The 24,167-nt window shown below is 34.4% G+C and overlaps 1 protein-coding gene across 3 annotated transcripts in view; it reads right to left on the bottom strand.

Annotated features, from left to right (window-relative positions):
- Window positions 1-24,167, bottom strand: part of LRP1B (LDL receptor related protein 1B) — a 1,933,102-nt gene that overhangs the window by 750,412 nt on the left and 1,158,523 nt on the right. For all 3 annotated transcript variants that reach the window (XM_050752792.1, XM_050752793.1, XM_050752794.1), the window contains exons 16-18: window positions 17,821-17,961; window positions 13,361-13,486; window positions 5,357-5,473 (exon numbers count right to left, since the gene is read on the bottom strand). In XM_050752792.1, the coding sequence (XP_050608749.1) occupies window positions 5,357-5,473; window positions 13,361-13,486; window positions 17,821-17,961 (384 nt within the window). The remainder of the gene's footprint in view (window positions 1-5,356; window positions 5,474-13,360; window positions 13,487-17,820; window positions 17,962-24,167) is intronic.

The following is a 24,167-nucleotide window of genomic DNA, read 5'->3' as shown; positions in this document are numbered from 1 at the left end:
CCAGCCTGAACTACCTTTCAATCTCCTAACAAACTTTAAATAATTTCTCAGGTTGAAGGCTTCTAACAAATTAGGTACTACCAACTTACATTAATGTATCTTTATTAAAATATAATAAATGTAAACTATTTGGAGATACCTGGAAGACAGAACAAGCCAAAGATTGTTAAAGTTTAAAATGAATAACCATACTTTTTTGACTATAAATTGTCTAAAGGACAAAACATGTCATTGTTTGAAACATTATGTTTAATCATGAAATGCCCTTATATTTAATGTTGTAATTTGAGGATGGTGATATGGCTTGGCTCGTCCCCACCCAAATCTCATGTTGAATTCCCACGTGTTGTGAAAGGGACCCAGTGGGAGGTAACTGAATCATGGGGGCAGGTCTTCCCCGTGCTGTTCTTGTTATAGGAAATAAGTCTCGAGAGATCTGATGGTATCATTAGAGGGAGTTTCCCTGCCCAATCTCTCTCTTTGTCTGGTGCCGCCCACGTAAAATATGACTTGCTCCTCCTTGCCTACCACCATGATTGTGAGGCTTCTATAAATCCAGTTAAACCTCTTTCTTTTGTAAATTGTCCAGTCTTTGGTATGTCTTTACCAGCAGCATGAAAATGGACTAATACATATGGGAAGGAAATTTGTAAGGATAATTGCTTCCAACTTAAATTAGTTTCGCATATACAAAACATTCTTATGTTACATAAGTTCACAGATGATAAAATCAAATACACATGGTACAAGGATCAGCATTAATTGAGAATTTGTTATTAGGGTGGTGCAACAGTAACTGCGTTTTTGTTGTTGTTGTTGTTGTTCTCCATACTGGTAAAAACCATAATTACTTTTGCACCGACCTCATAGAAACGTAAATTATTGGGCCACCCCTGAGACTGACTGGATCAGAGACTCTGGAAATGAGGCTCAGCACTCTGTTTTTTAACAAGGTCGCCGAAAGACTCTGATGGATGTCTTGAGTTTTCAAATTTGATTACACATTTCACCACTTGGGAAGCATTAAAAATACTAATTATTGGGTCCTACTCCTGGAGATTCTATTTAATTACTCTGGAATTAGGCATGGGCAGGTGATTTTAAAGTTGCCCTGGTAATTATTTTATCGATAACTTAAGTTGAGAAACAATGTTAGTCTTAGCCTTGAAATTAAATTGACCGTTCAATTCCTTGACACAAGGTCCACTTTCAACACAGGCGTCACAATTTGAATGTCTTCTCTTGTTTGCATCATCAATTTACAAATTATTCTTTCCACATGTGAAGACTACTAAAAAAATTAAACAACTGCTTAAAGATTAAAGCTGAATCCTCAGACGGCCTTCCCAATTAATGTAAATGTGCGCCCACATATAATCTCAACCTAAAATCTGCAATTAACTTGTAAAGGCAAATGCAAGTAAAATGAAATAGGTTTATAAATAGATGCTAGTAAATTCCAGTGAAAACTTGACCCTCAGTTGCAGTACCTTCAACACCTAATTACCAGCAGAAACATTTCGAATCATAGGTTTTGCATGTTTTTAAATTCAAATTTTAGTATCATTTTTAATGTGTAACAGTACTGATAAACCTAACAGAGATTATTCATGGACCTGAAATGTAAAAACAAAAAAAAAGTGATTGCAGCATCTTCCGGTAGGATGAAACCTTTGGGAATCTGGGCTATTCCAATGACAAAAGCAAAATATGGCCAGTACGAGTTTTATAATAAAACTAGAAATGAGTTGAATCTATATTTATTTATAGTATAGTGTCAAATAGGGTGAGTGCTTTTTTAAAAAATGCACTCCTTGTCATTTTGTATGCAGTGCAGGGATAATTTCTATTACAGAGATCTGTGCCATTCTTTCTTATGATAACTTTAAAAGTGAAATGGTGCCTACTAGACTTTGTCAGCTTCTCTTCTGATGTAAATTTTGATTTTAAATAACAATGTGAAAGGTGTGTTACTGAAGAGAGAAACATGTTTGAGGTAAAACAGGTTTCCTTGGTTGTAAAGAAGAAATGGTACTGCTACTAACCCATATCCATAGTTTACAGATACTCTGTAAAATCTGGCTATATTTCAGAACCAAACTGTCTAGCTGCTAAATTGTTACAATGTGTTCATATCCAACTGTGTGCTGTAGTCCTCTTGTACCAACTTGTGAGAGTCTATTTTTATTTTATTTTTTTGAGACAGAGTCTCACTCTGCCACCTAGGCTGGAGTACAGAGGCACAATCTCAGCTCACTGCAATCTCTGCCTCCCGGGTTCAAGAAATCTTCCCACCTCCACCTCTGGAGTAGCTGGGATTACAGGCACATGCCATCGCGCTGGCTAATTTTCGTATATTTAGCAGTGACAGGGTTCTACCATGTTAGCCAGGCTAGTCTCCAACTCCTGGCCTCAAGTGATCCACTCATCTTGGCTTTCTAAAGTGCTGGAATTACAGACATGAACCACCACATCCGGTCACGAGAGCCTATTTTTAAATTTTCACTGATTCTATTTGCCAGTTGTAAAGCACATGTCATTTTTTAAAATAATTTTTATAAATGTAAAATTAAACAAATAATGTTTAAAACAAAGGTAATATATACCTGAGACTTCTAATTTCTTGATAATATTACTACATTGCTCTTGAAGTTATTCGTGTCAGCTGTATCTGAATAGTGGAAATACTACATACTAGTGCGTTACTGCATATTGTCCTAATTCCACATTCAGAGAATCATGTTGGCAACTTGATATTGGCCATGGTGGGAGTATTTACAGCACACAAATGGGCCAACAATACGTCTGGGTTCCTCCCCACCAGGAAATGTTAAAACATTTACCAACACAACAAGGAATGAAACCTACTATAAGTATATGTACATTTAAATCAGATAGTCATTGAAGTATAATGGCATTATCTGCACCCTCTGCATGGATCACAAAAAAAGTCAGCCTAAAATGGTTGGATTCTAGTGGTAAGTATGCCTGGGTTAACAATCTGTTCCTTCTATTTACTAGCTTTGTGATCTCAAGCAGGTTTCTAAAAGTCTCTAAGTTGTAATTCCTTTATGTGTGATATGTGAACCACAAAATATTCCTCATAGATTTGTTATTATAAAAATTCAACAGAAAAATATGTGTCTGGCAGCGCTACCAACCCTTCTTCGCCTCACCTCGTAAAAGATATACAAGTTTGCTGGTATAGTCATTTAGATGATTATTAAAATTTTAGGTATTTTCCTCCTTTGATTCAAGTAAATTGTTATTGAAATAAAGAAACAGGTCTTGCCCTAGTCCTATTAAAAAAAAAAAAAAGAAAAGAGAAAATCTGATCGAAGACCTAATAGAAGTTCTTTAAAGAGCTCATACTTTATTTTCCTAATTGTTTTCGTGACATTTCTTATCTGAATTGAGACTCTGATTCCAGGGCCTCTCTATATTTAATGTTATTAGATTGCTCGTTACCTTTCTGGTATTCTCTGAATGAGGATGCTCACTGTGGAAAGGAATCAAGTTTTCTAAAATATAGAGCAACTTAGCAGCAGACTCAGCCAGATTTAGGACCACACAGTTAGTCTGGATAGTGGAAAAGAGAGAGAATATACTGCTCAATCCACTTTATTGGTCAGGCTCCAGATATTCTATTATATACATAAAATATGCTATCGTCTCTTGTGTGGTTCTCTAGTGCTTTCTTCCATACTACTGCTGTCGCCTTCTTTACTATATCACTTACCACCACTTACTTTATCTATACTTTATTCGGAGGTTATATACTCAAATGTTTACAGGGACATAACAGTCTAGCATAAGAAAATTTTAGATAAGCATCCTCCAAATACAGGCATTTAAATGGACAGGTTAACACCATGGAAAACAGTATAGAGATTCCTCAAAAAACTAAAAGTAGAACTACAATTTGATCCAGCAATCCCAGTACTGGGTGTCTACCAAAGGAAAAGAAGTCATTACATGAAAAAGACTCATGCACACACGTTTGGAGCAGCACAATTTGCAATTGCAAAGATACTGAACCAACATTAGTGCCCATCCAACCAGTGGCTGGATAAAGAAAATGTGGTACATATACACCATGGAATACTACTCAGCCATAAAAAGGAATAAAATTATATCTTTTCCAGCAACTTGGATGGAGCTGGAGGCCGTTATATTAAGTGAAGAAACTCAGGAATGGAAAACCAAATATTGTTTTCTTATCACTTATAAATGGGAGCTAAGCTATGAGGACGCAAAGACATAAGAGCGATGTAATAGACTGTGGGGTCTTGGCAGGGGGAAAGCTGGAAAGGGGTAGAGGATAAAAGACTACATATTGAGAACAGTGTACTCCACTCCGGTGATGAGTGCACTAAAATCTTAGAAATCACCATTAAAGAACTTACCCAGATAACCAAAAACCACCTGTACCCCCAAAACTATGGAAATTAAAAAAAAAAACAAAAAGTTAATAAACAGAAGGGTTAAAAACCTTATTTTTCTACTATTAAAAGCATAAGTGTTAAATTATTAAAATGTATACTATTGCATTATATTTTAATAAATATGCTATACATGTCTAAATTATGGGTACAATTTTCCCAAAATTTTAAAAATCTATTGCCATGACTGAAATAAAGCACAAGTCTTAGAAAGCCTGGTTCATTCTGTTACTGTGTTTCACTAGACATTACTGAGACAAATGATATGAAACATACTGATGCATGAGTACAATGAGAGGAATTAAATTTGTAACTTGATGTGACAATACATTTTTACTATTTTCAAAAGTAAGAGAATCTGTGCAAAGTGGGAATTTTGCCATCAACAAAAATATTATCTTAAACTAATACTGAGTTTGTCAGTCAGAATCATACGACTGTACAGAAATGAAAACAATGATTTACCAATTATGTAGTCTCAATCTGAATCATTTATTCTTCCCGGAAGATAAAATATACAAGCCAATAAGAAACATGTCCTCCTCCTTTACCCTAAATGTTACCCCATGAACTACTCTCTTTGACAAGTTTAATCACTACAGACATAAGATTAATAATGAACATTGGAGATTATCCTGTTAGCCGTGTAATAACCACTTCCTAATAAAATCTGCAATGTTTAAATCCATTTATTTTTGCTGAGAATATTGTTTCTACCGCACAAATAGGAATTATTCAGAAGTTATCATTAAAGCGCACACTCAGGTCCAAAAGTTTGTAACAGAAAGTGACATATCCTCTGTCTATTTTACCTGTAGTCATAAAGATATAAATAGCTCTTTAAGGAGGGTATAGTGATAGGATATCGTATCTGACACAACCTCTACTAACAACATGTTTCACTCACAACTTACCACAAGATGCCATTTCATCTGTCTGGTCACCACAGTCGTCTTCCCTGTCACACAGCCATGCTCTGGGAATGCAACGCCCATTTCCGCAAGAAAACTGGTCTACCTGGCATGTTCTGGCTGTGATGAAATTAATATACAAAAAATCAATTTAGAGGCCTTTTGAACATCAAGGATATAATTAAGCATGCAACATCCTTTCATACATAAGATAGTATATTTCTCTATTAAAATAAAATATTTTAAATGTCCATTTTTATTTAAGACTTCTGAATACCAGCTTGCTTGTCTTCTCTAAAGTTCACATGCTTTGCCCTTCAATTATCAATGACTGCTAAATGACAAGATAGTAATCCTCACACAGTTCCATAAATGAAGCTATGAATTCATTATTTTAAAATTTTGCCCAGCATGTGCTTATGAATATAAGGTTGAATTAAGTATCATCCAACTCTTAATTAACAAAAAAAAGAATTTTGGATAGCATTTGCTAATAAACCAAGAAAATTTTTTTGCAGTATTGTAGAAGGCATTATTTGGAGACGATCTCAGTATATCTAGTTTCTAATCATGGGGTCAGAATTGTCCTATTCCTCTAACATTTTTAATGCATTTATTTCTTGATCTCTAAATGATCTACTGTATGAAGTGAGAGCGCAAAAAAATAATTTCTAAAACGTATATTTAGCCTTAAGATGTTTTCTTTTTAACTCATTTTTCAGTACAATTATTTTTAAAAGTATGACTTTTTAATCAAGGTATATTAATGAACTTTGCTTTGGGCTCTCTTAAGGGTTTCAATGAACACAAACATGGAATCTTGCTTTCTATGTTAGCCGGAGGCAGTGGTTTAAAGTTACTCAGAAAAGGGGTTATGTTCAACAGGAAATTTGATAAAACTTTTCTAGTATAATCAGGGCAACTTTTAAAAGCATGAAAGCTTAAATAGCTTCCCTGCCTCTTCCCCCAGGCCTTTGTTAGTGACATGCTTAGTTGTTTTTATCATCGATTTTTTTTTTTAATTTTGTCCCTCTGAACTACAAATATGCCTTTATGAGCCTCAATATCCCATCTACCCTTTCCTTTCATTGGACTAGAGAAAAAAAATGAGATATATTGGGAAAGGGATACTCGGTCCTATGAAAATTTTGGATAGGTGAGGCTGGAACAGATAATGAATAATTGGGGTCTGAGTGTCAGTGGCTACCATAAGGGAATCTTGATGAGTTTATAGACTTCCTTTTTCCTAGGTTTGAGAACCGTTGTTTGTCTCATCAAAACACTGTGAACTCGGCTACTGATGGTTGGTATAAGAGAGAGAGTGGTGCAAAGTCAACTCAATCAACCACATTAAAATGAGTTTCATGAATTAGGGCTTCAGAAATCATTGAAAATAATTTTTTACAAGATAGATACATTGTTCTGCCCTTTTAAGAAAAGTGCACTTGCAGTGTTAAGATGTATATTCATTATTAGTGAATATTTTAAAGATTATCCTAGAAAAACAAACGAAAAATTTACTGGCTTGGTTTGATACATTAGATTGTTCCTAGTCTTACTGTCTAAAATTAGAAATATCAGGAAAATTATTATAGTATGTATTTTGCTTTGCTTATATGATAAGGTTCCTAAGTCTAAAATATTTTATGCACTATCTCATTTTTTCATTTTACAAATTCATCATTTATTTTACATTAACAGATTTTAAATATTCTAGCAAACATATATGCTTCTATAGTTTTTAATGTTAAAATTACAAGTAAAATTAAATAATTCTATATTGTCTCATTTAATTCTACAGATTTTCTGGTAAATTATTCTGTCATCTATACTAAAATGAATAAAGTTCTTAGATAATTGTTATAACATCATGTCTGCTGAGAAACAAAATAACTATACATGTATTTGTATTAACCTAGAGAAGGAGGTAGAAAGATATACACAAAGTCTAATGTCATTAGTTTACTTGATAGGAAGGGGTAAAAATAGAAGTGTGAGAGAGATTAATAATTTTTCCCTTACATATCTCTGTTTCACTGGTTACAATATATACCTTTTTATCTTTTGAGTTTTAAGAGAAATTTAGTAAGAGCATTTTTTTCAATTCTTGTTTACTTCCTTTCACCCTACCTTGCCTCCTTCCTTGTTTTCCCTTGTTGTTTCTCTTTTTTTGTTTTCCATACCTTTCTTCCTCCTTCATTCTTTATTTCATTCCTTCAGTCTTTCTGTTCTCTTGCTTTATATAAATAAACATTATCACATATTTCTATCTTAAATTCTAATTGGCCCATAATAAGAATATATTAAATTTATCAAAACCAATGTTCTTTTATTTGACATTCTTATGTCACTGTATTCTCGCCTAATAATTCAGGTTTAATTCTAGCAAAGTTTTATCAGATTGTTTTCTTTCATTAGGAAAGCTATGGTGATTAGAGAGGAAAATGAGAATTTCTATGAACCTGTCTCATATTGTGTATGACCCATCTCACATTGTGATGGTGTGGGAATTTGTGTTACCTCATTAACTTTGAAGCTGGAGGAACTGTTATGACCTATTATTCCAAAGAGTATTCACTGTATTATTATTGAGGGAAAGTATGCCCTGAAGATACATGAATTCACCGTCTGTTCTAATCATGGAGAAAATTATTCATTTAGTCTACTAGGCAATTTTAACTGATTTCAGATGAGAAAGATGCTTCATTCCACAAACCCTCAAGGACCATTTACATGATATAATCAAGTTGACTAAATTATCACTTTCTAATCAATGAATTTTTCTGAAAACAAACCCACAACATTTACTTTTTCATCTCTTGTCTTCATCAGATCTAAGTTAGTTTGGAGGCAAGATTAGCAGAGCAGCCCCATAGGACTCTAATTTTGTAGCACATGCTGCTCTAAGGAGGAAGAAATTTACACCTCCTTCAAGAGAATTGTTTGTCTAGCTGCTGAATCAGAGATTCAGTGTAATCATGCTTCTCCTGTAGCCATGTAACAGTGAGAACTCTCACAAGGCACACAAACTATACAGGCAAGAGGAGACTAGAGCATAGCACTATTCCTAAACATCACTTTTGCTGTATTGTAATCAAAGCATTCCACTTAGCTGTATTTAATGTCATATCAAACTGCACTCATTCTTCTGTAAAGAGAAGTCTAATTTTTAAATACATTAGGGTATTTTGCAATCAATTATATTTATCTAGTATGAATTTAGTTATAATTGGTAGAGGATGTGAGAAGAGCAAATATTATGTAATCTAACCAGAGCACTATGGTGGGGTGAAATGTTGATATGAAATTGTCTAGGCTTGAATATAAGGAATGATCATGTTTCCATGAAGAAAAATAATTTCAAATCTAACTACTTTTCATCTTCAGTCTCTGGGTCTCCCTCATGAGTAGACAACAATATTCTGGATGTTGACAGAGAACGGCTCCCAAGACCCTGACTGTGTCCACTTACTCCAGCCCCCTGTGTATGTGCTATTTCCTCTTCTGGGCAAATTCTCCAACCCTTTCTCTTATTATTCACTTCACCCCACCCTGGATAATCTATTCTGGTCAATTGTTCTTTTTTTCCTAGTGAAATATTTCTACCATCTAGCAAAGTAAAGGAAAAAAATATCATTAGCATCAGTTTACTGTTACATAGCTATATCAAATCTTATTTATTTTTATATTTGTTACAGATTTTTATTTTTGTTTTATCTAAGAAAAAAATATATGTACTTAGATTTCAAATTTCCTACATAATCTTTCTCAATCACATTTCCCTCCCTCTCTTTCCAGAGGTAACTAATCTTCTTAATTTGTTTTTTTTTTATTTCTGGGCATATTATACTATTCCTATTTATGAATTCATAAACACTATGTAAAATTATTTTATATTTTATACTTCATATAAATGATATGTTTATTTTCTTCAATTTAGTGTTTTTTTTTTTCCTTGGATAAGGGTATCTCATCTAATTTAACTTTATTTTTAAATTCATTTTTGTTGATATTTGAGTTCTTGTTCAGATATTTTAATTATGAACAGCATTCCATGAATAGAACACAATATACCTATCCATTCTTCTGTTAATGGACATTTTAATTGTTTCAGTTTTTCACTATTACAGCACAAGACAATGAAAAATTTTATTCATGTCTCTCTCTTCATGCACAGGTATTAGATTATACACATAGAAATATAATTACAAAATTGAAGGTATGCACATCTTCACATTTATTGAATTTGGCCAAATCACTTTCCAAGATAGAAAATCAATTCACACACCCAGCAGGAGTGTATGACAATTTCTTTTTCCCACAGTATTGCCAATGCCGTGTTTTACCAGATTATTTTATTTCTTCTAATTGAATGGCTGCAACTGTCACTTATGAATTTTTCTTAAGCTTTTTATAAGGTTTAACTTAGACAGTGCTTCCTTCAAGAAGTACTCCCAGATAGCTAAAGACTGTATTCCATACCCTTCCTATGTGCTTCCATGTGGATCAATTTAACACTTTGAATACTGCATTAGAATGGCCTGTTTACACTTCTTTCTCCTAGTCTTCACTCTTAGCTTCTTGGGGAAAGACATTGTGTATTTTCTTTCATTCTATCACCCGTGCCTTGGTAGATATTTAATGAAGTAAATAAATTCATGAAGTAGAAATTTAAAAAAATAGGAAATTGGCTTATTGTGGACTCTGTCCAAAAAGGAGGAGGAGGAGGAGAGGAGGAGGAGGAGGAGGAGGAGGAGGAGGGAGGAGAGAGAAGAGGAGGAGGAGAAGAGAAGAGAAGAAGAAGAAGAAGAGCGGAGGAGAAGGAGAAGGAGAAGAGGAGAAGAGAAAGAAGAAGAAGAGAAGGGAGAAGAAGAAGAAGAAGAAGAAGAAGAAGAAGAAGAAGAAGAAGAAGAAGAAGAAGGGGAGTAGTAGTAGTAGTACTCGTTTAGAAAGATGTCTCATAAATTATACAAGGGTTTTCTTTTAAAGTAATCACAATGCAAATGGCTACAGGATGGTAGCCATTTTCAATATTCAATAACAAAGTAATTCCCCATTGGAAAGTCTTTTTATCTAGCATATATGTCCATGTATTCACCTCTATCTAGCAATGGATTGAAATTCAGAAAGAAATATGGTCTATATAAATGTACCCTTTTTTTCCAGTATGATAAGCTATGTGACCTATTTATATATTTTGATGAAGTGAAATGGAAGTACATTATAGCATGACTATGTACTTCATTGCTTACAAAGCAAAAGACATATTTATTTTTATCTTTGTTCTTTTTATTCAAGTTCTTAAGGTGTCCAGTGACTATAACAGCTGTCATAAATATACTGACAAAAAGATCTAGTAGTGAGTGGTAGACTTCATCTGGCAGCACTTAAAGTGGCATTTAAGTAAGCTATGTTCTATTTCCTGGTAGACCACAGGACTTGAGTAATTTAGGTATCTTATTATTAGGTTGGTGCAAAAGTAATTGTGGTTTTGCCACTAAAAATAATGGCAAAAGCAGAAATTATTTTTACGCCAACTAATAATTAAAATTGTTTTATTTGCTCTTATACATAAACATTTTTACTTTTACTACTATAAATAGCTAGCCAATCACAAATGCTTTTTTAAAAACCATGTAGAAACAAGCAGATTTTAAAAATCTAACAGAAATGAAGAAAACATGGTATCATAAATTGAGCCAGCAATGCCTTCAATTTTAAAATGAAAGCGATGTTTGTTTAGGATATTATAAAGCATAGTCTCTGAATTGAATCTTAATCTCAAAAGAATAATAATTGGGCCAGGCATGGTGGCTCACACCTGTAATCCCAGAGCTTTGAGAGGCCTCAGTGAGCAGATCACTTGCAGCCAGGAGTTTGAGACCAGCCTGGCCAACATGGTGAAACCCTGTTCTCTTCTAAAAATATGAAAAAGCCAGGCATAGTGGTATGCACCTCTAGTCCCAGCTACTCTAGTAGCTGAGGCAAGAGAATTGCTTGCACCTGGGAGGCAGAAGATGCAGTGAGCTGAGATCATGCCACCATACTCTAGCTTGGGAAACAGAGCAAGACTATGTCCAAAAAAAAAACAAAAACAAAAACAAAAAACAAAAAACAAAAACAAAAACAAAAAAACAGAAAGAAGAAGAAGAATAATAATTGCACTCATTTAGAAAGATGTCATTAAAAATTATAGTCATATGGCAAGAGTAGCTTAAGTTAAACTGGCCATACCTAAAATTCTAGCTAATATGCAGGATAATAATATTTGGGATAAAGAGAAATGACCTTGGAGACAAAACTCTTGGATCGCGTTTCCCCTGATCTGTTACCAGTGATGTAAGTTTCGGCAAGTTCCCTCTCCCATGCCCATCTATAAGATGGACAGTCTGGAGGGTAGGGACTTAGGACTTGATGGCCTCTAGAGGTCCTTTTATCTTAGAAAGCCTTTTGTAAAACAAAAGATTTGTTGTGAGACAAAAAGATCTTGCAAAAAATTCTTTTACTCTAAAATGTCAGATGAGGTTTTTAATCAGGGGCCAAGAGAATAACTGGCCCATGGATCCTCAGCAAATTTATCACTATGTAAAAAGCTGAATAGAAGACACAGACTAGGATTATGGAACAGTGACTGTTTTGCTCCTGTCGGTGTTGTTTCGTGCATAGGGAAAATCTGGAACCAATTTCTAGTTAATTCATACTCTTACCATGCTGGGAAAAAAAAATGCACAAGGAAATCAAAAGTGCAGAGAGGCATGTCTTTCCAAGAAAAAACTGGTAGTGACCAAGAGTGGAAACCAGTCTTCTCAACCCCTGGGTCTTTACTCTAGAGGCTGCCCTGTATTTTTCACTGGTAAATTATAATACTTGTTATTGAGTAAGGCTTATGTTGGCAAAAACAGAAAGAGTTGATGGGTGGTTGATATGTTATGATGTTGCTATATGTAATGGTTTACAAAATCAATTTTTATGAATCATATCAATATGAGCCATCAAATACACTATTTTTTTCTTTATCATTTAAAAAGAAACACTAGGCTGCTGCTAGTCAGTATCATTTTTCAACATTTATCTGATTAATAATGACCTTTCTGGTACCCCGTTGTAAACTATACCACAAGCTGTATATTTCCATTCAATGAGAATCTGGCTAGGGATTCAAAGATTTATTACAATAGAATAGATTATATGGAAATATAAATAGGCTAGTGGTCTTGAGATTTCATGGGGGAAAAAATTTACCTCACATAAATAATGTGCATGAATAGAAAACTATTCACAGAGGTATTCTATAGTAGACTAAATAAAATTTATATTTTCTCAAGGTAAAAAAAAAAAAAAAAAAAAAAAAGGCCCGGCGCGGTGGCTCCAGCCTGTAATCCCAGCACTTTGGGAGGCCGAGGCGGGTGGATCACGAGGTCAGGAGATCAAGACCATCCTGGCTAACACGGTGAAACCCCGTCTCTACTAAAAATACAAAAAAAAAACTAGCCGGGCGTGGTGGCGGGCGCCTGTAGTCCCAGCTACTCGGAGGCTGAGGCAGGAGAATGGCGTGAACCTGGGAGGCGGAGCTTGCAGTGAGCCGAGATCGCGCCACTGCACTCCAGCCTGGGTGACACAGCGCGAGACTCCGTCTCAAAAAAAAAAAAAAAAAAAAAAAAAAGTCCTCCTTGTGAGATGGCCTATATCACAGCATGCTAGCAAACATCAACCTCCACTGCCAAGTAGGATTTAGTAGGGACAAGTCTTGTACAAGTAGTGTGTCGACAGTCAGCCCATATGGATAGATGAAGTGCCAAATTAGTTTGGAAAGCAGAGTAATGTCCAAAGATTAAGTAAAAGATAATTTGTATTCTAGTCTTTGTGGCATCAAACTCTGAATTCATTTACTATTGCAATAATCAGATCATCAGCACTAGGAAAGTTCAGCTCAGTTCAAAGCATTGACTTGCATTTTTATGAAAACTAACTTTGGAGATTTATGTGTATATCCAAGCAAAGCTTTACCTGCACAAGTTTGATTGGATTCATCTTCATTGCTCCCACAGTCATTAGCTCCATCACAAAGCCATCTCTTGGGGATGCAGCGATTATTCTGGCATTTAAACTGATCATCAGGACAGCTATGATTGACTAGGAGGGAGAGGGAAGCAAGTTTAATTATTTAAAATTGAATAAAGTTGTGAATGTTTTGAATGAGTTACAGAAAAGTTACAGTAATAATAATATTACAGTACAATAAATGCCATAGATTCTGTCATTCACTGCCTTATATTTAATAGCAAATACTAATATCCACTTTGTTAAAATGTAATGCTTTTACAGAAAACATCAGGTAATTAAATCGTAAATAAAAGGAAATGTATTGTTTTTTATGTCTCCGTTAAAACCAACTGTATGGCTGGATGTGGGGGCTCATGCCTGTAATCCCAGTATTTTGGGAGGTCAAGGTGGGTGGATCACCTGAGGTCAGGAGTTCGGGACCAGTCTGGCCAACATGTTGAAACCCCGTCTCTACTAAAAATACAAAAAATTTAGCCAGGCATAGTGGCGCTTGCCTGTAATCCTAACTACTCAGGAGCCTGAGGCAGGAGAATCACTTGAACCCGGGAGGCGGAGCTTGCAGTGAGCAGAGACTGTGCCATCATACTCCCGTCTGGACAACAAGAGTGAAACTCTATCTTAAAAAAAAAAAAATAAAACCAACTGTATCACTAAGTTTGTTTTCTCATTCCTTATACCAACTGGAGACGCCACTTAAAAATTTTTTATCAAGAACATTTAAAATTAACTTCAAATTTTAATGTTAAACATAACAAGTATGTATTGAAAATAATTTAGTCATATATATTAAAAATATTTTTTAAACCACATAACCATTCAAATATTTCTTAACATACTAAATAAGCCTACATTTATTACTCTCTGCCCAGTGTTTCTTGGGAATGGAAGGAAAAACACAGAAAAGAAAAATGCATCACTTGTGACCTAGAGTTGATGTTAACTATGAGATTCTGTATTATTTTAAAAACAAAACCCAAAAAAAATCATCATGACTTTTCTTCCCTAGTACAAACAAATAAACATGCAACCACAGAAAATACTTAGGAGGTGACCAGTCCTCATCTGGGAAGCAGTGCACAGCTAAGGATTAAATGTCCAATATGTAAGCACAACAGGAGGCCCATCTTAATGTTAACCTTCTATGATTATTTTTCCTGCATTCCAGAGGCTAACCTCCTAACTGAATTGGCATGCTCTTCAATATGTGTTTCACAATTTCAACACTGTTTTTAGGGTTATTTTCTTTATGCCCAGTAGTTACACTTCTGTATGATAAAAACAAATGTTTATATTCGTTTTACTGAGAATTTGAAAAAATGTCATTTTATCATGATATCATGTTTGTTGCATAGCGAATGTGTGTAATTCCAGTCAGTTTCTATAAAACATTTTTTTAAAGTAGCTTTGTTGATAAGTGGTTTTATCACTTTTTAAAAAGTTTTTATTGATGTTTAGTTAAAAAAAAAAACAGGGATAAAAAGCTTCATATTCTCTGGTATTTGAGCATGATTTACATTTTCTACTCACTTCAGGGACTTTAGCAAGAATAACTGCTGAGAAAAATAAAAGTCATCTGATGTAGTAGAGAGCTAACAATTTAAAGTACCAAGATTCATATGCATTCAGTGAGACTTAATCAAGGACTTTTGCAATTTTCACCAATAAAGTAATAAACGGGAATTCAAACACCTTTTGGTTTGGAGTTGAAACACTGAAGGAACAGAAAGAATAACAAAATTCAAGGCTGCAGATTATGGGTGTTTAAGATTTGAAATAATCCTCTGAAATTACCTATGTAGTATTAGAATATTAACCATGAGATCGCAGAAATAAAATGTTGTTCAGCATCACTGCAATGCTTAGGGAAAATGACATAGTGCTGGAAGGTGGTGAGAGGTGTGTAACTGCTTATTGCCTCACTTACCTAATTACCCACTCATCCATGTGCCAGGCCCTGTGCTAGACGCAGAGACTACATAACACTACAACATAAGGTGTCTTCTCAAGAACATATTAATCTATGAGATGCCCCGAATAAGTAAGTGAATAATTGCAATTTGGTTTGGCAACTACTATAATAAAGAATTGTACAGGAGATGAATGTTTAACTCCAAACGACTGTATTGAGAAGATTTTTTGATAGTCAAAAAAGATTTTCCTAAGAAGGTAATGGTAAGCTATGTTGAATTCCTTAGACAGAAAACAGTCAGTGCAGTGTTGCAGAGGAGAAAAACAGGACATGTTTTGGAGATTTATAGTTCAAGTTGATAAAAATAAAAAGGCAAGTGGATGCATAATACACCAAAGACTAAAAATGTAAATACAAGACAGAGCAGGAAGTATTGTATATGTGAGTCAATGGATTATAAAATTTGTTTTTTGGTTATGCAGTTATTGAAATTATAAGAATAGATATTATTCTATAAATATTGTTCTGAAAATAGTGTGGAAAGTGGGCTAAAGTTAAGGGAGGATTAGTGGCAGGCATAACAGAAAGCCATTTTCTGAGTTAATCTAAGGTGAAAGCCTATTAGCCAATAGAAATTGAGAGGAGGTAAACATAAAAAAATTAATTATTTAGGAAGTAGAAGAAATAGGATTTATTTATACAATTGAGTGTGGACTATAGGTAAAAGAGAGTTCTCAAGGAAGAAAAACAACAACAACAACAACAACAACAACAACAAAACATGGCTTGGGTGATGGAATGAAGAGTGATGACAATAAGATAAAATGACTGACTAGAACTTTTAACACTCTAACAGTACAAATGCAATGTTCCCTCTACCCATAGAAGAGGTCAGTTTTCTTGTTAATTTACTAGAAAATACAAGAAGGAACCAATACATGAATATTGTGATGAAGTATTTGCACTATTCTCAGGCGTTTCAAGTTGACTACAGAGGAAGCTCATATATAGGGCGCATTCATCACCGCCACAAATAGGCTGGCGCAAAGGTAATGCGTTATCACAAGAGACTCTTCACACTCAGTTACAAATCAAACTCCTTGTTCTACTCTTTCCTCCCTTTTTACTACTGCACTTGATTAATTAGTCTTAAAAGTAATAATAAGTAAATAACAGTTCTGATTGTGAGTCAAGAAATGAGGCAATTAATCACTAAATAATACTCATTTATGTAAATTAGTAGGGCAAAAATACCCTTTACCCTCAGATGAAATGTTCCTCTCACTCCAAAACTCTTGACAAATTGTATCAATTTAGTATTTGATATTTTTGGGGGGATTCAAACTTTGCAAGACAGATATTAATGGGGCTGAAAATAAGAAGTACATAATGTGGAAGTCAGGGCCTGATTTTAGAAAACACAGTCTTTATGCATTTATTATAATTTATGTATTATGTATTAGTATACAATTTGAAAATATTTTTTAAAGTTCATATTCTTGAGATTTTTGTCCTAAAGCATTAATGTTTGAATAACACAGATGCCCAAACTAATTTTCCCCATTCTTTAAAAAGATCTTTAAAACTTTATTTGTATATTCTTAGTTTAAACAAAAAAAGGAAATGAAGGACTGTCAACTGATCTCATTAGTTCAGACCTAAACCTTTTCTTTCATTCATTTATTGAAAGGAAAAAAGTTTTAAAAACAATGTACTTAGGTGAAGTAAAAAGATCAAGGATCATTTTGTTCAACACATGCTTTCTTTTCATATAAAATATTTTATATCTCTCAAAATCACTTAGCTAGTGACTCTAATCAAACATATTCTCAAAATATTATTTAATGTATTTCCCCAAATGTTTTCCTAACACGTATGTGAGAAATTTTCCTATGCCTACTAGCAACGTGGAACTATTCTTATCCCAGCAGATGATAAATAATTAAACATAAGCCAAAGAGGGGAAAATCAAACCTTGATTTCTAAGTGCCCATATGTGTTTTCTACCATGTCCTGAGCCAGTGAAGCTATATAGTAACACGTTCCAAACCATGTCTGTTTCCTTGGATCTTCTTCAAGACTCTGTTGCCAAAGAGCAGTGGAGTGGATCGTGACCTTCTGTACCAGTAATTCTGTCTTGAGGGAGTTTAAATTGATTTTCCACATCTTTAAATTCCAAAATCCAAAGAATTTCCCTATAGCAACCTCTGTCAGTGGCGTGGTTGTGCTCATATCATGGAATATAAAAGGAGAAAATTCTTAGAGCAACTAAAATGATAATATGAAGGATGGAAAAGGATGAGAAAAACTGCTTTGAAACTATGCAAAGTAGGCAATCTATGGTCTACTCTTTATGCAAAAGGATGAATGAAAAATTAAACTAAGTTCAATTTGCATCTAAGATATTTTCAGATTTTCACAAACTGCCTTGATAATTCACACACTCAAAGACTCGGGAAAATACAGTTTTTAGGTGACTTGAAGGAGAACATACAGCAGTTTACTGAGTCCTCATCACTTCCGTCTAGGCAATCATCGTCGCCATCACATTTCCACCGAGCTTGGATACAGTGTCTGTTTTTGCAGCGAAATTCTCCAGCTTTACATATGCGAGGTAGTGCTTCTCCAGGGTTAACTAGAGTTAAAAACAAAAAACAAAAACAAACAAACCAAAAACAAGATAAATGAACAATGCTAGCTATAGTCAGTCCATGAAAATTTAAATCTTGTCGAGTTTGTTTGTTTTAGATTCCACGTATCAGTGGGATGAGGTATTTGTCCTTCTCTCTCTGGCTTATTTTACTGAGCACAATGTCATCCAGGTTCATCCAAGTTGTTGCAATTGACAGAATTTGCTTTTTCTAAAGGCTGAGTAATATTCCATTTATATATATATATATATATATATATATATATATATATATATATATGATGGTAGGTAAGGGGGTGTGTGTGTGTGTGTGTGCATTTCACAATTTCTCAGTTGAATACACAGAGAATAAAGTGGTAGTGGAGAGGAAATGAAGAGATGTAGGTTAAAGAGTGCAAAGTGGCAGATTGGTAGGATGAATAAGGCTACAAAACCAAGGTACAATACAAAGACTATAGTTATAATATTGCGTTAAAATATGCACTGGAAATTTGCTGAGAGTAGACTGTAGGTGTTCTTACCACATACACATACTAAAGAGTGACTATGAGAGATGACGGGCATATTAATTAAGCTATAGTAAGCATTTCACTATGTATATTAAAACATTATGTTGTACACCTTAAATATATACAATAAAAATAATGTTCTAAAATTTTACATGCTTTAAATTCAAAAATATGTGATACTTATAAAGCTTACTATAATTGAACAGACACACAAATAAATTTTGCTATAATAACAAAATATTGTCTCATTTAACTTAATGGAAAATATAAAATATTATGGTGACAGCCATCTTTGAGAAAAAGAAAATTTTAAATTTTTCTGACAACAAGTATTCTACTAGATGAATATTGATCATGTAAGTTGGGATATTTGTGCCATATAAAACTAAAACACTACGGAGAAGTGAAGGGGAAAAATCACTCAGGGCACATATCATGCTGGAAGAATGTAATTCTCTGCAAGCCCGGATGCTGGAACTGCTTGTTTTAACCTGAAACCAGTTTTATTGAATAGCTACTGAAACAACCTGCTGCAGCTCTAAAGCTAGTTTTACTCACTTCTGTCACTCACTGGAGTTTGTGAGCTCCCCAAAACTTTAATAGTGCCAATAAGCTTTCTTGCAAAACAATGTGTACCATTTCTGCTTTCTAGAAAACTTCCAAACTTCTCTTTGTTTTTCGGCCATATAGAAGATCATCTAGTCTGTGGGTGTGCCCCAAACTGCAATTATTACTTCCCAAATAAAACAGTTTAAGGAGAGATGTATCTTTGTAAGATGTATTTTATTTGACTTTTAACAACTAAGAACTTGGAAGATTTATTTTAAACAACAACAACGTTGACCAAAGTAACAACATTAACAACAATAATACAATACCACTTTATATTTATGCTGAGTGTGCAGTTTCACTTTTCAAAGAGCTTTTATTCATAGTCTTAATTGATTATGATAACCTATAAGGCATATATGGCAAAGAATTTTACTACCTCCACTTTATAAATAAGTACACTAAGAATTAAAATAAAAAGACAATGCAATAGCACACAGCTTTGATGGCTATAATCACCTTGCTGGTCTGCAAGTAAGAGAAAAACTCAGGCTACTTAAGGGTTCTAGAAGTATTATGTTAACCAAAAGTATCTCTTTATGTTTGGGAATCTATGAAGTGTTTTTCTTCATATGTTCCAGGTTCTCTAAACAAATGTTAGGAATTTGGTTAAGTGGGATTTATTCACAAACTGAGTCTTACTCTTCTTCTGTATCTAAGTGAATTAAATAGTCTAGAAAGAGAAGAGAATATGTGGCAATCAATGGTTAAAATAAATGATTTGTGTTTCATGGACTGTGAAAGGATAGAGGGGGGTGTGTCAAGGAGAATCAATGTAAACAATGTTACGTGACCTGCTGTGGCATGAGGGATAAAATCCTTTGTGTCTAATCCAGGAATCGTGTGTCTTCTACCAGAATCCATGAATCTCAGGCTAACATGCTAGCTTGCAATCAGGGTAAAATCTCAGATTCTTTATTATTCTTGACATAATATACATTTCTTTTTAAATTCTTAGTTCTGATTTCCAAATTATCCCAAGGCATAAAGCATCATTAATTATAATAATTCTAGCCCCGCCCAAGCCTTCCAGATGTAATCCGTAGTTATATCACAAAGAAACCACATTATCAATGCAGACTATCGGATTTGTTTAGGTTCATGATAACAGTCTAGCTACCAACATCGATTATAAAGAAAATATTTAATGTGCTATGTAGTAATCTAGATAACATAGCAGCTTAGAAGTTCAAAATGCATGGTCTTTTCCCTGGCATTAAACAAGGTGACACTAGATGGCAATGTCATTTATCATTGAACCCCAGCCGACAGCAAGGAAATCTACCAACTTACATAAGATTGGTATTCTTTGTCTACCTTGAAAAAGTCTCTACAAAACATATGTTTTATAATTAATTTTAACAAATTATGATGTCTCCACTTGAGGAGCTTCTTGAATGTAGAAAGAATAATTTCACATACAGAAAGGAACAATACCTAGAACAGAACAAGGTGTAGAGTTTATGCTCAAAATTGTTTGTTGGCTGATTACTGGAATTAACAGAGATCGCATTATTGTAGTGAGAGATTCTACTCGTGGGGGCTGTATAAATCCTTCAGGAAAACCACAGCCCTTCAACTGGCTAAGCAGTTAATTCTCTTCTTTTATCACCCAAGGACATGGATAAAGTTGCAAAAGACAAAAAGATAAAACAGAAAGACAAAAAGATAAAACACAAAGACAGAGGGATATGTAGACAGAAAGAAGAGAGACAAAGTTCCACCTACACTCAAAAGGGTGAATATATAAAAATCCATATACATTATTTTGTTCCAATGCATAATGTGACTGAATCTATATAGCACTTGGGTGTTTGAACACAGCCAAAAATTACTTTTAGTATATTAACAAGTGCTGGAATTGAACACTTTACTTCAGAGTTGTGCTTTCAACTGTGTATTTGAAAACTGATACAAAACCTGTAATTCTACTGCCAGAACCATTTCTAGCAAAAATTCTACAGTATGATCTCACCAATAAGAAATTGACAAAGTAATAAATAATCCTATAATTTAACCAGGATCAAAAGTAAAATAACATGAATCATGGTATACTTGTCATGGAACTATTAGTTCTTACACATCTTGTGGTACCTGCTGTGAGAATAATGAAATCAGAAGGCTTATGCATGAGTCTCCAAGGCACTACAAAAGAAAATATGCATTCCAGAATTATTTGTCTTTGGTAAAAACCGGTTGGAGTTAACGTCCAGGTCATAATGATGGGAAGTAGGAAATACTGTTTAAAAACTTTTATTTATTTATTTATTTATTTATTTTAGTTTGGATTATCTGAGATTGGGAACTCAGCTCAGCTTCTGGACTCAAGGCATATTCCTGACCTTAGTTTAATAACCTGTGGTGTGCATGAACAAGAGCTGATGCTTCTGACTTTGCTTTTTCTCTTTTCAAACACAGTGTGGTGATCTATTCTAAATTAATTTTTCCCTCAATTGATGCATTGCTGTCAACTGCATCAGAATTATAACTCAGTCATAATAATATTTGTCCTGGGACAAAAAATAAAATAAAATGTCTATTGTTTCTACTTATCTAATATTGCAAAATATTTTTGTTTATTTCTTCATTTTAAGAGTCCAGAATCTCTTATTGCCTCTTTATTTGAGCAGGGAGAGAGAAAAGAACCAAAAAGAAAACTTGAAGTTGTGGTTTGCTGGATCTCTTTATATAAGCTTGCCTATACCCGAAGACTGTGTGAAAAATGCTGTTATAGGTTTAGATTTTTCTCCTTTAGATCATAGCAGTATGACCTTTCATTAGATAGAGTGGTCTTCTGAGCAGCCAACCTAAGTGGTACATAATCTTCTGTGGTTCCCATGCACAGAGGGCCATAAATATTCATCTGGATGGGCTTCTAAACTTTTTACTGCCTTAAACTTTTTACTACAGATTAGACTGCATATATCCTAGAACATAAGACTTGTCACAGCCAAGCAGATAAATGGTTCACCATAGTGAAGCTCTGTTTCTTGACAGAGGAATATATCTGGAGCTCCAGAAAGGGATAAAGGTCACAGAGTACCATTGACACATAATTGTGCAATGTTGTCCCTTGGATAACCAATGTTTCTGCAATGTTCAAGTTGCTCTCCTGGGAGAAAGGCACATTGAAAAATTCTGTCTTATTTTTAGGCCACTAAAGAAGAATTAAAAGAATTACTGTTTCTTTACTTTAGACAAAATAATCTTGCTGGAGATTTTTGATGTTGTTGTTGCTAATAGTGACTCACCGTCTTTGGAATCTAACTTACTTTTTGGGATTGTTCATGTCCTTGTTTATTAATATTCTGTGTTGTGATTTTTTTCTCACAAACATGTCAAGAGAAATACAAAGTTTGCTTGGTAATTGATCACCTAGCTTTACACACTTTCTCAGAGGTAGTAAGTTCCAAGTTACTATGCTACACTCGACATCATTTCTAGTTGTGAGAGGATTTGACCGTGACAGACAAGATTCAAAAAGACAAAGAGTCCATCCTACTCTCCTTTCGGATTCCTTCCAAGCATGGCATTAGAATTCATCCTTAATCAATCATGTAGCATGTCAATATTTTTCTGTTGGGTACATGTCTTTTCCGGCATAGCCTTGTGTTACAAGTTCATTGAGAAAGAGTCATTGGTGTTTAGCCTAGCTTAAACATTTGCCAGTGGGTTTTTGTTCATTTGACGTCAGTTTAACAAGGATGACTGAAACCAGGAAGATCATGTCACAATGGCTGCAGCTTTGTTTTGCTTGTTTGACTCAGATTACACAGTTAATCCAGATAATTCTAGTTCACATGACTATAACCTAGCCTGAACTAAATCAGACATCCAGAAGAATCAACACTAATGAGAGGTTAGTGGCATACTGATATTTACTATGAACTACTGTACTCAGCAACCATGAATTCCACTTGCAGTTGTCTGCAGTTTAATTTTTTCATATGCAAACTAAGGCTAACATATCTTTGAAAAACCTTTACAATTAAATAAAAAGGAACTGAAATAATTTCTATAAACATACTTTATGTTCTTTCTTTGCATGAAATGAGTTATTATATTATTCCCCTTAATATTTCCTAATACATCTGAAGGGAACCTAGGCAAGTTGCAGGCTATATGAGAAGATATAGCAGAATTTTTAACAGCCAAATGCAACTACAGAATCTCAAATAAGAACTTATTTTTTTGTTGATGTAACATTGTTTAGTGCAATGAGTATAGACAAAATTCTCTTCTCTCTTTTCCCTTTTATTGCATTGGGGTTACCTCATCTATGAATTATAGATATTAGAAAATGAGACCAACAGCCTCAGAAAAAAATTTCTCTAACTTTCACCAGGCATAAAATCACATGTGTACTCTGATAACAGATTTTCTAACATCAGCTTTGTAAACAACGTTGTATATAGTATTTTCTTACAAGCCAAAGTCATTTAATTTCTATTTACACCAAGATATGCAGTGGTAGCCTGGGTTACTTAGACATAAATACTCACCTCTGTTTGTTGTTTTTTTCTATAGTTAAGCATCAATCTGAATCATTTCAAGTGCTACTGAAGCATGTGCTCAGCTAGAGTTCTTTTAAGATATTTGTATCTGTGACTTCCAAGAAACTACTGAACATGTTTTGTTGTTTTTGGTTTGGCAGTTTTGGCAAGGAAGCAATTACATAAGACAGAATAAGGATGAAAGGTCAGAGATACAAAAAAGGAGGGACTGATAATCACTGCTGAGGAAAAGCAATACTGGAAACTCATTTGTGGATCTAGAGAAGGTGACAGGAACATTTACTTAGTTACTTATTTATTTTCAAGATGGGTCTTGTTCTGTCACCTAGGCTGGAGAGCAGTGGCACATACAATCACATCTCACTGCAGCCTCAACTTCCTAGGCTCAAGAGAGCCCCTGCCTCATCCTCCTGAGTAGTTGGGTCTACAAGCATGCACCACCATGCCTGGCTAATTTTTTCTCTTTTTTCAAGAGACAAGGTCTTACTACGTTCCCCAAGCTGGTCTTGAATGCCTGGATTCAAGCATACTTCCCACTCTCAGAGTGTTGGGATCACAG

The sequence above is a fragment of the Macaca thibetana genome, chromosome 12 (assembly GCF_024542745.1).
Source record: "Macaca thibetana thibetana isolate TM-01 chromosome 12, ASM2454274v1, whole genome shotgun sequence".
NCBI lineage: Eukaryota > Metazoa > Chordata > Mammalia > Primates > Cercopithecidae > Macaca > Macaca thibetana.
The sequence above is the reverse complement of the archived record's forward strand: the minus strand, read 5'-3'. Positions and strand labels throughout refer to the sequence as shown.